The sequence below is a fragment of the Parasteatoda tepidariorum genome, chromosome 1, assembly GCF_982258835.1.
Source record: "Parasteatoda tepidariorum strain Cologne lab strain chromosome 1, Ptep-v5.0, whole genome shotgun sequence".
Classification (NCBI taxonomy): domain Eukaryota; kingdom Metazoa; phylum Arthropoda; class Arachnida; order Araneae; family Theridiidae; genus Parasteatoda; species Parasteatoda tepidariorum.
Window position 1 is genome coordinate 104,450,937 of NC_141755.1, and position 16,459 is coordinate 104,467,395.

At 32.3% G+C, this 16,459-nt stretch overlaps 2 protein-coding genes across 3 annotated transcripts in view; one reads left to right on the forward strand and one right to left on the reverse strand.

The window, feature by feature from the left end:
* The window catches only part of LOC107437326 (paired box protein Pax-2-like), a 65,911-nt gene extending 52,261 nt beyond the window's left edge, over positions 1-13,650 (forward strand). The window contains exons 3-7 of one of the 2 annotated variants that reach the window (XR_015428688.1): positions 2,629-2,849; positions 3,956-4,154; positions 5,136-5,315; positions 11,544-11,930; positions 11,992-13,650. Coding sequence is in view for 1 of the 2 variants with exons in the window: in XM_016049266.4 (XP_015904752.3) it covers positions 2,629-2,849; positions 3,956-4,154; positions 5,136-5,315; positions 11,544-11,833 (890 nt within the window). In the remaining variant the exon portion in view is untranslated. Of the gene's footprint in view, positions 1-2,628; positions 2,850-3,955; positions 4,155-5,135; positions 5,316-11,543 lie in introns of both variants that reach the window. The other variant, XM_016049266.4, reaches the window with a different exon arrangement.
* The window catches only part of GramD1B (GRAM domain containing 1B), a 158,038-nt gene that overhangs the window by 130,151 nt on the left and 11,428 nt on the right, over positions 1-16,459 (reverse strand). The window lies entirely within an intron of this gene.

The following is a 16,459-nucleotide window of genomic DNA, read 5'->3' on the forward strand; positions in this document are numbered from 1 at the left end:
ATTACCAATATTAATATGTAAGTCACGTGACAACAGAAACCAACTGTTTACGGGTCTCCTGAAAAACTGCCCTTAGCAATAAAAGTTTACATTTAATGAGAGAACTGTAATAAGTTTTTTGCTTCATTTTAGTTTACTATTAATAAGTTTTTTTTTTTTAAATTTAGCCTACGTAGCACAAAGTATAGTCTCTTCTTCGCTGGACAATACTTTTTTTGCCCCCATGCTGCATATTTCTGCTCACTGTGTATATATATATATATATATATATATATATATATATATATATATATATATATATATATATATATATATATATATATATATATATATATATATATATATATATATATATATATATATATATATATATATATATATATATATATATATATATATATATATATATACATATATATATATATATACATATATACATATATATAACCGTTAAAATGCGGAATCCGATATTTCATAGAATAACTAGGTATTTCATGAAACACCTAGACAAGTCATTTTAATTTATTTTATAACCGTCGTTGAACAGCTGACCCAATTTTGAGTTTACGACAACTGATGAACAACTAACTCCACAGCCTTGTATTTTTGAACCAATTCAGAAGACAAGGAAACTCATGGATCAGTACCCCCAGAGGTATGATTTGTTATGGGAACATGGAGGACTTTGTAACGTGACAAATTTAACGTGCAGCATTTACTACACCTGCAGGGTCTTCGACCGGCAGGGTTAGAACCCACGACCTCTTTGACATGGGCCCAGTGCCCTACCAACCAGGCTATCCCGGCCTTTAGACAAGTCATTTAAAGTATGTAAAATTAGCTAGGTATTCTATAGAATAACGATTACTTGATCATTAAAGTATAAAATACGCCACCCGAAAATCCTGTTCTAGCTGCTTTTAGTCAGCTTCGAGCCGCTTATATCTGCTTTGCAAAGACGTGTGTACGCATCATTCCTTTGCTTTCAGACGTAGCTACTAAAATATGAGCAGTAATAAATTATATCATCTGTTTTTCGTAATTTTTTTTTCACTAATCATCCGCAATAGGAATAAAATGTCAGGAAATTTTAGCTATTTATGATCAATTGATTTATAAAATAACTTGGAAATTGTTTTTCTTTCCTTTAACGGTTTATCAATAATTATTTTATTGAATAACTAGATAAAGTATAATTTTTTTTCTCTATTATATACTTTAATTGACTTGTCTAGTTATTTCATGAAATACCTAGTTCAGAGGTCGCCAAAGTGGTCTATATAGACCCCCAAGGGTCTATTTAACAAAAGCGGGGGTCGATCTGAGACAGGGGGGCGAATGGGGGTCGATCCGAATCGGAAGGGTCAATTGTGGGTCGAAAAAAGAAACAGTTCTCAATACGCAAATCACACATACCTAATTAAGTATGTAAAACTTGTGAATTTTTTTTATAATTGACTCAATGTCAGTTTCTTTATAAAACATAAATTAATAAACGTATATTTATTGGGGTGAAACAAGTATTTACTTACCACCGCGCAGTGGCACGAACTCAGCGCAGTTTATAAGTCATATGCATATGTGCGCTTGTCCAAATGTCACGTGTGACGAGCATTGACGTTACAAATGCAAATATCATACGCAGTTTCAACTATCTTTGCAAACTGTGTTGAATATTTGCAGTGTCATTATTAAAACTTTTATAGTTTTGGATAATTAGTTATTGTTTCGATAAAACTATTCGTTTGGTTTATATATCAATTTTAATTATCAATGCACAAAAAAGAAGGTAAGCATTAATGATATGGATTAGTACAGCCCGCGACAAAACTATAGCACACTTTGTATTTTTTTACGAAAATTACAAAATTGACCAATTTTGACGAAAATTAAAATTGACCAATTTTGAACCCAATATAGCGAACCTTGCAAAAAAACACCAGGTCCACCTATCTTATTGATCAAGAAGCAGTAAATCTTTAGTTACTTTACTTATTATATCTACTTATGCATAATTACTTATTATTTAATATTAAGGTATTTAAATTTCAATATTAATATATTTTTCATAAAACTATTGTTACATAATGTACTATTACTTTAATAAATGTTTAAAATCATAAAATAAATGTACAAACACAGTATCTAATAGAGTTTTATTTTAATTAACAGAAAATTACTTTTGCGGGGGTCGATGGAGATTTCGAAAAATTATATAGGGGTCGATAATCAAAAACGTTTGGCGATCCCTGACCTAGTTATTCTACGATATAACTGAATTGTGAGCTTTAACGGTAACATATAGTTTGTCTATGATAAGAACTCCCCCCGCCACAAAGTCTGAGGCCATCTGCTGCTATGGAAACAAGAATAGCGCATTTCAGGGAGGGTTGCGGCTAATACAGTAGACCAAAGAAAAATAGTCTATTTCTCTCGCCGATCTGAACAAAAACATGTCCTAAACAATGACCAAATACTACTACTTGAAATAGTTATACCTCTTAACCGCAGTCACCGCCAGACGAAAGGCATGGGGAGTTCTTACTTTAGACAAACTATATATATATTCAACTTTTGTTGCCTCCATGCCGAATATTTCTGCTCATTGTGTATATGTTTTTACAACAGGTCAGGCCGGAGTGAATCAGCTGGGGGGAGTGTTCGTCAATGGCAGACCTCTTCCAGATTATGTACGTCGCCGAATTGTAGAACTAGCTCTAATGGGTGTCCGGCCCTGTGACATATCTAGACAATTGCTCGTCTCTCACGGATGTGTTTCCAAGATATTGACGCGCTTTTACGAGACTGGCTCCATCAAACCTGGTTCCATTGGAGGGAGCAAACCTAAAGTAAGTGAACATTTGATTGAAAACCTCTTATTTTCATCATTAACCAGGAGAGGACTTTGTGACTCCACAAATTTACTGTGCATGGAGTCTTCGGCAGGCGGGGATCGAACCCACGACCTCTTGGACATGGGCCCAATGCCCTACCAACCAGGCTATCCCAGCCTGCAATAAGAAATTTAGTCGCCATGAAATTTTGAACCAGTGTACAATAACCTGAAAGTTAGCAGATCCGGATGATTTTCACCTTTCCCATTTAAAAAATAATAATTCGTGAATTTGAAAGCGCATGTTCTGGAGCAAAATGGTGTTAATTTTAGGCGAAAATGTATCCATCCGGTGGCTAGTAATAAATAAGGGAAATTTTACCTTATATTTAAAAGTACCATACCTTTCCCACCAACGATTCATGAATAAATTATAGAACAATGGATGGTGTTTTCTACACTAGGGAACGCTGCAAGCTCGGGACTACCTAAATTTCCGGGTTACTGTTTCAGTTGTATTTTAAAGGCATTTGGCATCATTGTGTTTTGAGATTCTTGTAAACAATGTATTTGGTTACTTATTACTTATGTTTACAATGCTAACAAAACAATACTTGTGTTTACAATACTGAAAGTGTTAACACCAACGTAAGATGGTGCACAGCTTGCAACACGAACAAACAGTAATAAACAAATGGAAAGAGGCCAAATCAAGACTGCCAAAAAAGCGAGATATTCAAAATCTAGCAACCATGTCACCTTTTTTAATAATAAATAACAAAATAACTAAAACAAATTTTCACTCCAAACTCCCCAGAATTACATAATAACATTAATATCTTATGAAATACGGCAGATTTGAGCTCAGAAATTTTCTAATTTATTTCTTTTATTGAAAACAAAATTATCTGTTTGAAAACATCGCCTATCAGAATAACATGTAGTAAGCAGCTGCAAACTTTTTAACCGGAACTAGAGTAGGTGCCGAGCTCGAGATTGTTATTGTTTACATTCCTATTGAAAACATCATCCATTAATGTGAAGAAAATCAGTTTTACTCAAAAGATGAATAAAAAAAGGACATTTAACCTCTTATACAATAATTGTATTATTTTGTTTCAGCAAGTGGCAACTCCTCATGTTGTGAGAAAAATTCTCCGATACAAGCAAGAGAATCCATCGATCTTTGCATGGGAGATTCGAGATCTTTTGCGAAATCAGAGAGTATGTGACGACACCTCCATCCCTTCTGTTTCTTCTATTAATAGAATACTCAGGAACAGTGGACATGTTGTTCTCGATGAACCTCCCCCTCCCGTTGGTAAGTACTACAAATGCGTATTTTATTTTATCTCAGCGCAATAATTTGCGCCCCCCCTCTGTAATTAAGCAATTTCTGATGTTTTCAATCTCGCCTTTAGTGTGATTCGTTAGGCTTAGAATAGCTATATTTCTTTTTTTTCCTCGCTTAAATCTCTTTCTGCGTATTTTTATTTTTAGCAAAAGAGGTTTAAAAATTGCATAGCGTATTTCAAATTTACATATATTTTAGAGTAAAATATGCAATAAATGCTTTTAAAAATATATAATAGAATCATAACAAAAAGTCGTCGGAAAATTAAAACTAAAAAACAATCATGTTGAAGTAAAATTTTGAAAAATAATCTTATGAAAATTATGATTTATTTTATAAAACGGAAAGATCAAGCATGAAAATTACAAAACATTTACCTAAATTTACCGTAGAAGAATTCGAGAGATTCTTTTCAGTTTCGCTATAACTATCATTAATATATTTGAAATCAGAATCAGAATTGTTGTCAGTGTCGTAAATATTGCCAAGAATGTATACAATTCGCGAAACGCTTCCTGCTACATTTCTTTGAGCTTCGAAAAGAGAGCGCAAAATGGTACGAAATAATGAATCACGAACGCAGTAATAATGACAACTAACGCCATCTGTTAACACAGATCTGACTAAACAATTAAACATCACAGAATAAGCCGAAATGAAATCATGAACGGGAAAAAAGCGGGTTGCACATTTAAATGAAAGGAAAAAATGCATCCCAGTAAGGATATGCAGCGAGAGTGTTACAATATTAATATAAGACTCCTAATGAGCACAGTTTTTCGACTCTAATTTAGATATCGTTTTGAAAATACAATATATTTAGGGTGGTCATTACTCAACACGTTGCATTTATGAAACAAGCATGAATGTAAAGGCTGTGTTTGTAGACACTGCGTGTTATGTACTGAATGTATGCATAATATTTTCCACAAATTTTTTTTCTCACAGGAGCCCAGTCTTCATCGTTTCCATCTTATCTACTTCCGCCAAATAGCCCACCAGCTTCGAACCCCGGACCTTCAAAAGCGAAGAGTTCTAGTGGAGGATATTCCATCGAAGAAATACTGAAACCCACACGGCTGAAAAAAAGGGAAGCCGGTGGAGAATCCAAAAGTGATACAACAGAAGGTATCTAAACTTTTTTTTTTCTTTTCAGAATTTTAACGAAACTAATAAGGAAAATTTAGACTGAAATACGAGGGCTGTTTTTCAAGTAAGAACAGTTTGAAAACTAAAACTAATCGGGAGGAAATTTTCACAAAGCAAATTTATTTCTTAACACTGAACATACAATACAATACAATAGAATGCATGTTGCATTGTATTGTATTGTAAAGTGTTGGTATGTTTAGTGTTAATTCTACATACGTTTCTCTTTTTTTTCTCTTCTTCAAAATAGTTGCCAAGTTTGCTTAAACACTTACCATACCTTACAACTAGATTTAGAATACCCAATTCATAGTAACTTGCCGCCAGCTCCGATTGCTAACATGTCACGACAGTTTTCACGTCATATCGATGCATCGTTGTACTGGTTTCCGCCGAAATGATGTATGAAAATCACTTAGCGCGAGGTCTTGTCTGTATTGAGGGGTTGTCCAAAACTTCTCAGCCAAAAGAATCCATTAAAGCTGAACTGCGGAGAAAGTCATTGTCGTGGAGCAGCAAAATTTCCTGTCAGCATACCAGTAGGAAGCTTCGTAAACTTTACAAATCTGCCGGTGAATGTATGAGGCAGACACGTTTTTTGACGATTAAAAACGATCGGCGGGCGATTTGTAAAACTAGAACATTTTAAAAACATGGAACTGACTACACAGCTGTAACTGAGCACACTTGCTTCCAAGGAATGCCAAGACACGACGCACGTGTCACCAATCAAAACTCCCTTACCTAAAAAACAGCTATTGATTGAAAAACGTAATTGAATCTTAATGCTAAACAAGGGGGTTTTTGACTCCTACTTACTTCACACGCCAACTTTCTTCGATAATCCCTCAATCATTTTTTTCCTCACTAGAAAAAGATTGTTACGTACAAATTTAAAATTAAAACCGGGATGGCTCAGGGGATAGAGCGTTTGGCTTCCAATGAGGTAAACCGGGTTCGAATTCAGCAATGGCTGGTCTATACGAATTCCGCATCCGCACCACAGTGCTGACTTAAAATATCCTCAGTGGTAGACGGATCATGGGTTAGAGTCCCCTTGCCGTCCGGCTAACCATTTGAGATTTTCATGGTTTTCCTCTCAATGCAACGCAAATGCGGGTTAAATCCATCAGAAAGTCCTCCACGAAGGCAAATTTCGCCCAATACTTGACACAGGAGATCCCTTGTCTTCAGAATCGGGTTCAAAATTGCGAGGCTACGGAGTTGAACATTAGTAGTGGTTGCCCAAATTAAAACTCAGGTTAAATTATATTGTATGAAGCGTCGGGGGCTGAAATGGCGGAGTTCCGAGAGAGGGAGGCAGACATTCAAATTCTTTAAAGACCCGAAATAAAATAGACCACAAGCAAACTTCTATCTCAATCAATTTTTAACAGGCCGCGGAGTGTTTGGAGAACACCAATATAAATCATTCCACAAAAATCCAGAATGTAATTACTGTGGTGAATATCAATCTATTGATCACTTGTTAATGAATTGTTCTCAATTCCTGACACTCCGGGGCAATCACTTTAATAATATTAGTCAACATCAATGCTATGCTAACCTGACTTGCAAAAATATCATAAAAAAGATTATTAAACAAACTTTACAGTATGTATTGGTGGACGGTCTTTAATAGTCTCGGAACCTGCTCGTTCCAGCTTGGGTGTCTCAATTTTATTGATGGCATAGTTTTATAACTTTTACTATGTCTTTTATAAACTCTTCTACTTTTACTTGCTCCAATTTTATTGCAATTACTTTTGTACTATTTAATTGGTTTTAAAAGTACTGTTGTAAAATGTTATACTATATTGTTCTTTTGTAAATTTTGCACGTTTATCTTTTAAATTGTTCTTTTAACTGACACTTTTAATATATTGCTGTTTTAATGTTTTATCACCTAACATGATTTTTGCTGCTCTGTGCCAATCATGTTCATGGGCTGTTGTCATGTCTGATGTGTATTTTGTACTGTTTTCTGAATTTTTTTGATCTCAATAAACATTTACCCGTATGCCCTAAATAAGGGCGGGTCGGGGAAAATGTTTCCATTAGTAGTATTAAACCCAACATTGGATTGGCTGTTCAACAACTGTTATAAAATGAAGAAATTAAAATTAAAATTTTCCATTTAATTTTTGGTTACTATAAAAACTTAAGCAATGTTTTTCATAATGATTTTATGACGTTTTTTTTGCAGAAGAGATTATTTTGTAAAAGAGCGAGGAATTAATTCCAAACACTATATCACTTTACAATTTTGTATTTGTTATTTCGATTGCATATGTTGATAAAACACTGTTTTACATAAATCTTAATGCAAAAAGCAAATGCAACTTATTAAATACTTGTAGAATGACTATTAATTATACATGTCATGTTATTAATAGAAAAAAATATAATAAATGGTTATTATTTTGCATTTAATAAACATCTTAATAATAGAATGTTTCATACCTAATACAGTGAATTCGCGATAACTCGAATCTGATAGGGCAGACGAAAAACTTCGACGTATCGGAAGTTCGACTTACCGTTAGTTTCGGTTTTGGACTTTCAAAATATTGTCGGATTATTTAATTAATGCTCATTAATTACAAATCTTCTAAATGTTTACAATATTTAAGATCATTTTTCTGACAAGCCATTTACGATAAGACTGTTTGAAGTACTTTATGATACCCTGGTCCATCGGCTGCAACTTTGCTGTTGTGTTTGGCGGGAGAAACTGCAAGTTTACTGCTTTCAAATTAGGTAGATCACTATGCGCTGTGCATTTATCCATAAAGAGTATCACTTTTCTTTTTTTAGCGAAGAATTTCCGATCCAATTTTCTTACATAGTCTTCAAATGAAACTGATGTCATCCAAAACTTTTTGGTAGACTTGTAATCCAAAGGATACGTTCTTACATTCTAGAAACATCGGGGATTTCGGTATTTTCCGATAATAAGTAAGGACAATTTCTCTGACCCAGACGCATTTCCTCCAACTAGGACAGTCAAACGTTCCTTGCTCATTTTACCCCCTGAGCAGTTTTCATCCTTAAGCATCATAGTCTTATTTGGAAGACATTTAAAAAATAAACCCATTTCATCAATATTGAAAACATCATTTTAACTGTATCCTTTAAGTAAATTTGGTAACGTTTCATTTAACCACTGTTCACATACTTCAAGAGGGACAGCTTTAGCTTCTCCGTGAAGAATACGAAAGACATTGTGTGTGTGTTGCAAAGGAAGGGGCAAGATATCAGCTCCTATGTTTTTTTTCTTGCTTTAAAAGATCCAAAAAAAGTCGAATTAAAAGGAGCAAAATTCGAGTAATCGAGAATAATTAACATGAAATTGAAGATAAAAGGGTCGGGACCTCATAAAAAAATCGAGTTATAGTAATATTCGAGTTATCGTACTTCGAGTTATAGCGAATTGACTATAAAAACATTTTGGTATAATAAAGGATGATAAATAAATACAACAAAAAAATAACGTTTAATAAACAAATAATTCGCAAGTAAAAATTACCTTTATAACTTTCATTAATTTTATCATGAAGACCATCGAAGGAAATTTTATTAATTAAGGTACAATACTATGCAATTTACAGGGCCATAACAACGCACCAACTTAAAAGAGAAGCGGTTTTAAATGATTGTATTTTTTAAAATACAGTGAACTGGCCAAACTATTAGACGCACTATAAGATTCTATGTAGAACCTTAATTATCAGGTACTGCTTTTTTGTTTTTACGTGACTGAAACCGGTTTGCATTTGTTTACGTTCGTGTATCAATAGGTTAAATTAGACGATATATACTATAAATTCTACGATCGGATAAATTTAGACGATATGTTATGTAAATATAGAATATTGATTATATAAGGTATTATATTAGTGTATTATAATAATGAGATCAAATGATTAGACTCACTGTAGTTTTTTAATAATTACATGTTTTGCACGAGTTTATGGGCAATACTTTTATAATTAAATATACGTGTAATGCGTTGTTATTCAGGAGATTTTTTATCTACTTCCTATTTGTATTTATTTTTAACGTATTGCATTACAATGTTAACTGATTGATACACGAACGAAAGCAAGTTCAAACCGGTTTCAGTCGCATAAAAAAAATAAAGCTGAATAGTATCACTTGATAATTGAGATTTTACATAGAATCATAATCTAATAATTTGGCCAGGGACTGTAGTTATTTGTATAATTTAGGGGAGAGTCGGGTAGCCCCGCCCACTCGGTCGTGTAGCCCCGGAGTATTGCTTATATTTCTGAATAATATTGAGTAGGGGAGAGTGGGGTCATTTGTAACAGGGTACGATTGTAACAGAGCAAAAATTTCGAGTGTCGGGTTCTAGATTTGGTTCTTAGGTGGCGCACAAAGTGTATTTAATAAATCTACATGTACACCCCTGATGGCAATCATTTTTATGTACTTTTGAAAGAGTTAGATCACAAAAGATATTTTCACGCCACGCAAGTACTTTTTTTGGTATTAGAATATTATATTGTAACAAAGTAATTTTGTTTAAACAAATAAAAATTAGTAACCGAATATGTAAGTGGACACCTTATTTAACATTTCAATAAAAAAAAAGATTAGTTTTACTAATTAACTAGCATTGTTTTTAACAAATGAAGCTGAAATGGCGTCTTGGGGACAATTGTAACAATAAGTAAAGGGACGATTGTAACGGCTGAAAATAAATAATCTTATGTTTGCAAACCATTACTTAAGTCTTTAAGAACCACCAATAGTTTCCTATATCATTTATATTATGTTGCATGTGTATTATTTTATTTGTCACCTTTCACAGCATAAATTAAAATTTTTAACCCCTTAAAGTTTAACCCTTTAGGTCTCTGCTCATTATTATTTTGACTCCTAAAATATCACTACTATTTTGATCAATAAAAAAATATGTCACAACTATGATACTATGTATAATTAACTATGTTTTAGTTGAATTTATGAACTGTTACAATTGACCCCGTAAGTGGGGACAATTGTAACAAGTGCTCGACTGTCAAAAATTGTTAATAACTAATATAATAACATTTAAAATTAGGTATTTATTTTCTTTTCTAGTAGAGGATAGTCTACTTTATTCGTCTGTCAATTAATACTAATAATATATTGGATTTTTTGTTAGATAAAAATAGTTAAGTAAAAAATGTTACAATTGACCCCACTCTTCTACCCTAATAATCAATATTTTTGTATGTTTCTATTGTTTTACCATCTAATTAAATAATGCAAAAAGAATAAACCAAAAAAAGAATAGTTTAACTTAAAAAATTAGAAATTTAAAAAAACATGTTTTTCAGCTCGTTTCAAAATGTGTCGGGTAGCCCCGCCCAGTTACAAAAATTATGTTTTTTGGCTGTTTTTTCAGGTGTAAATGAAAATGACCAATATATTGACAATAGATAAACCTCATTTATCATTTTTATCACAAATCTATTTTATTTATTACATATTTATATACTTTTAGTGAACTCTATCATTTAATAACAATCATATAACAACAATATTTGTTGTTAAAAATGCATATAACGTTCAAATTTGAAGCAATCAAAAAAGATAATCTTTGCAACCGTACATTTATCGACGATATAAAATTGGCCGGTGATGCCCGACATTCATGTGAGCGGGACTACCCCCGAAATCCAATTTTTTTGTAAATTTGTAATGACTCGAACAATTTCTCACATATAAACTTCTTTCTTCGTGCAAATTAAACTTAAGACTACATACTCTAATGCTGTATGTATAGAAAAAATTATTTTTTTAGTACTAAAATGAAGTTTAATCTAAACATTCAACCAATTTTTCTTAATTTCAAGACTACTGTATTCAACATATTTTCAAAACTATTGTTTACCATGTTACCAGCTGCATAAATACTTGAAACTTTGAAAATAATCTTTTATCAATATAACAATTAATGTCCGATGGCCCATTGACTTGAAAAAATATTCTATAAATATGAAATTGACATTGGGCGGGGGCACCCGCTGGGCGGGAATACCCGACTCTCCTCTACTTGTTCATTTTAAAGTCCAGATTCAATAGCAAGATCATTTTATTTCCTATCTGTCAGTTTTATAGCTTTCTTTCGTCTAAAGATGCGTCAAATTAACTTTGTGATTATTTTTCTCCTTCTAATTAAAGTTTTATTTTAAGATGCATCACCTTCCAAAATATCAAGACTGCAAATTCCTGATTTAATGAATCCCGCTGATTTCGGAAGTGCGTCAACACTCATGGCCAGACCTTACCTATTGAATGCCGCAGCAACACCTTCTCTGCAGTGCTGGACAGCTTCCGCCTTCTCATTTCCCAGACTAGTTCCAATGACTTTTCCGTGTCCTACGCATCCCTTCACGCAACTCCATCTGCAACACGAGGACAGAATTCGAACCCAGATGATTAAAACGCCAGCTCACACTTTCGAGAATTTGACCAATCAGTGAATGACTATGTTTGCCAACTAATGAACTATTTTTTAAGAAACTGTGAAAACTTTGACTTTCAAGAAAGTTTTGAGTGCCATTGCTTATATGAAATAACATTACAATTAACAATTAACATTACAATTAACAATATGAAATAACATTACAAATAACATTACAATTAATACCTTAACAATTTTTTTAAAAGAAGAAATGCTAAAAAATCAACTTATTATTATTATTTTTTAATTTCATTAATAAATACAAGGAACTAAACAAAATATAATACACACGTTCTAAGTTGAAATTTTAATTCTTTTTATGCGTAAAAAATATTTAATTTACCATCAGTTTACTATCTCAAATGATCTCGGGCAAATGAAAAAAGTTAAATATTAGTCTTTGTATATGTTCACATCTTCATCATCTGCGTTGCTTTCATTTTCGCTCGCGAACGCCATTTTTTTAGAATTTTTTTCTGTGTAAATCATCGTATATACACTCTAAAACAAGAAAATCGAAGCACCAAGAAGGAGTTATCCGATTGAAACGAAAATTGGTGGATAGGAAGACAATGTACAGAATGGTAAATGATTAAAATTTCCGAACAATTGAATCGTTTATTGCAGAGTTACAGTAACAAGTTCAATAAGGTGTTGACCCGCCTCTAGCCTGGATACAAGCTGCCACACTGCGTGGCATAGACCGATAAAGCTCTCTTGCGGTATTTCCTGCCAAATTCGACCCAATTCTCGAACGAGGTCATCAACATTTCGTGCCAGATGCAATCACCTTCCCATCATATCCCAGACATGCTCGGTGGGAGAGAGATCTGGTGATCTGGCATGCCAAGGAAGAGTTTGACAAGCTTGCAGACAGTTCATAGCAACACGTGCCGTATGTGGTCTGGCATTGTCCTGCTGAAAAATCAGCCCAGGGTGCTGCAAGAGGAACGGTAGCAATACAGATCTTAGGATGTCGTCGACGTATCGCTGTGCAGTAAGTGTACCTCTAATGACGACCAAAGGGGTCCGGCTGTCAAAGGAAATGGCACCCCAGACCATAATGCCCTGTTGAGGGCCGGTGTGGCGTGCAATAGTGAAGGCAGGATCCCACCTCTGCCCTGTGCGTCTCCAAACACGTCTTCGATGATCGTCAGGACACAGTTGGAAGCGGGATTCGTCGCTAAAGACCGTACGTCCCCAGTCGGCATCATTCCAGCCATATCAGTTCAAAACATTCATGCATACGAAATTTCAAAGCAATCGGATGATTGCTTCTTGGTGCGTCGATTTTTTTTTGTTATAGAGTGTACAATTGCATAAAACACGTCAGCAGTCCCACAAATAGCAAAACTCTTCCCAAGCAAAAATTCCAAACTTTCAATCGCGGCAGATTATTGTAATTTTTCGTTTTGCTCCAGGCCGAATAAAAAAGCGATTAAACAAAACGTATTGACGAATTCTGCTCTGCCCGAATTTACTCGGGATAATCAGGGAAAGCGGTTAAAAAATAATAGAAAGTCAAACAAGACATTTTTTTTTATGTGTTGTGTGAAGTTTCGTTTATAAAATGACTAGCTGAAAGACAAAGTTATGAAAATCATCGAGAGAACCAAGAGGATTCAGAGGTTGCTAAAGAATAAACAAACATTGTGATGAATGTGTTTCTCATATTTGATTTTCGACTTCAAAGTTAGTAGACATTCTGTTCTATGAGATAAGGAATATGAAACAATTTGATGAAGTATTATTTATGAAAAAGAAAGCTGTATTCTGTATTATATAGCTTTTCTCGCCAAACATCAGAAACTGTTATTAAAATGTAAATAAGTTATGTAGTTTATCATGTCATTCATTTGTCGAAAATTGTTTAAACGCATTATTTGAAACATATTTCATAAAGGGCGATGATAGCTTCATATGTAGATTTTGCATGTTTTGGACTAAAATTCAATTTCTTCTTAAAAAGAAAAGTCTTTAATTTTATATATATGGGTCATTCTCACGAAAACTGTCATTTTTCAGTTCATAAAATCCCAAAAAAGTAAAGTGAATAAAAAGCTCTGAAACTTTTTATATTAATAGAAATATGTAATGGCATTATAAAGAAAGTATATATCCTATAAATTATACTTAATATTTAAATTAATTAATTTTTTTAAATAATTAATTTATAACAATTAATAATTAATTAATTAATTTAATAAATAAATTAATTAATTTAATAAATTAATTTATTAATTTTTAAATTTATTTTTCAAATTAATTAATAAGTAAATTAATTATTTTCACTATTTAAAAAGTGAGGGAATGACACTAATAGTGAGGGAATGATATTTTATTTTAATACATGTTTTTATCTAAGTTACATCTACCTAAAGTTTGAAAATGATAACATACTAAGTATATCTAATATTTATTATAATTTAGTCTTATATATTAAATAGTTTTTACAGGTTTGAGAAATAAAATTGGCTGGCACGATTGAACAAAAAAAAATTTAATAATATACTCATCTTGAATCATTCCCTCACTTCAGCGTCATTCCCTCACTTTATACACTAGTGAGGGAATGACGAATTCAATAAAATTTGAAAATAACAGTTAGGCCTAATTAATTTCTGAAGTCAATCACATACAATTATATTCATCTAAGAAGGCAACAGATAATTATCCACTTTCTCGATGAAGTTGTATTTTATTTTACTCTAAAAAATGACATGAGGGAATGACAAATGTAAAAAATTTTACCTGGTTTGATTCATTCAAATTTATTCCACAGCAATGCTTCTTTAAGTGGAAGATGGAAACATACTGCAATTTTGTTCTATGATGCCAGTTGCTAACTTCTGAAGTTTTTATTAAAATATTTTTATTCTATGAAGATTACAGGTGATAAGAACATTGTTGTGAGGGAATGACGCGAAACACTGGGGACAAAGTTTAAAGTAGTGCTGTGTTAATATTTTTATCAGAAATTAAATTTAAAATTGATTTTCTGAATTCTATATTTCAGTATTCTGAAATAAAAAACACGAATTTGTAAAAAGAAAAAATTTGCTTCAGAAACAATTTTTTTCTTTTTTTAAATCAGCAGTGGGGACAAGTGAGGGAATGACATATTGGTATATTTTAATTACCTAAAATAAATAAAAAATTAAAATTGATAATCTTATTTTTATTCTTTTGTTAGCTTGCATTCTGAAGGACACTTTCCTGAATTTTTTTTTCTTCCGTAAGCTGTAAAACAAACATAAAATATACTGGGGACATGAAAATGGCTGTTTTTGTGAGAATGACTCATATATGAGTCGCTCAGAAGCCAATGCGGTTAAGTCCAAAATACAGCAATTGAGAAAATTAATGTTTTTTGATACATCAGTTTTTAAAATTCTTGGTTTATTATTTTAATTAGAAAAGTGTATAAAGTCTTTTTTCGAGGTGTTAACTCTGCAAAAAAACAAGATATGTACAGGATGTGTAAATAAAAACGTAAGTATTTAATGAAATAATGACAGCATCATAAAAATTTTAGGACTTATACCTTTTGGCAGCTGAAAAGATAAGAAATTTATGTCTACTAGTATAAACGAACTTTTATTTTTCTCAATCATCATTAGATACAGTGAATAATAGAAAATAAACTGTTGGATTATTTCAAAAATTGTTTTTTACTTCAAAATTAGAGTGGCACTTTTCTTTGTTTTAGGAAATGAAAATAAAAAGAAATAAATAAAAAATACCACATTTTAAAAAAATACTACGAAAAATACCAAACCCCTTTTTTTGGTGAAAAAATACTACGTCTGGCAACCCTGACTATGAATTTCTTGTTTTTCAGTGTTACCAACAAATATCGAAAGAAGAAGAAGAATTTAATTTTTATTTCAAAGTTTATGTAAAAAAATATTGATAAAAGGTGGGCTTATTCACAATGGCTTCTGAAATTATTATACAATATATTCAGAAGCTATTTAAAAAAGGGCTGTCTAACCTAGAAAAAAGTAACCAACGAGTAAATCCTTTAATAACTAAGAAGATTATTATTTATTTCATCAAAATTTCCAAAAATCAGAAAATATCAAAAAATGGAATTAACAGCATTGGCTTCTGAGCGGCTCATATATATATATATAACTATTTTCGGATAATACGACACCTAATGTTTCATATAAAATCGGCTTCAAAAGAATTCGAACCAGGTTCACCTAGTTGGAAGGTGAACCCTCTATCCCCTGAGCCCCCGCGGTTCTCAAATATTAATTAAAGTAAGATCGGACGATTTCAATTGAAAAAGATTAGATGATTTTATTAAAGTACAAATAAAGTTTTAAAAATATTTGTCTATTTATCGAATCTTTTAATTAATCTCAAATAAATCTTTCATAACCGCTCTTTGCTGTGAGAAAATGTATGTGTAAACAAAATTAACCCTAAAGCAAGCAAATGAAATTATAAAAATATATGTAAGAGATGGAAGGAAACGACAATGTCGCCAAAACTTCGCTTTCGACATTTTAGCAGTAAAATTAAAACAATTATGCATTAATAATGAATAATTCAATATAATCATTACATTATGATTAACTTATGTTCTTATTCGTTTGTAAGATATATTTATAAACAAAAATTTGGATTTTGGGAA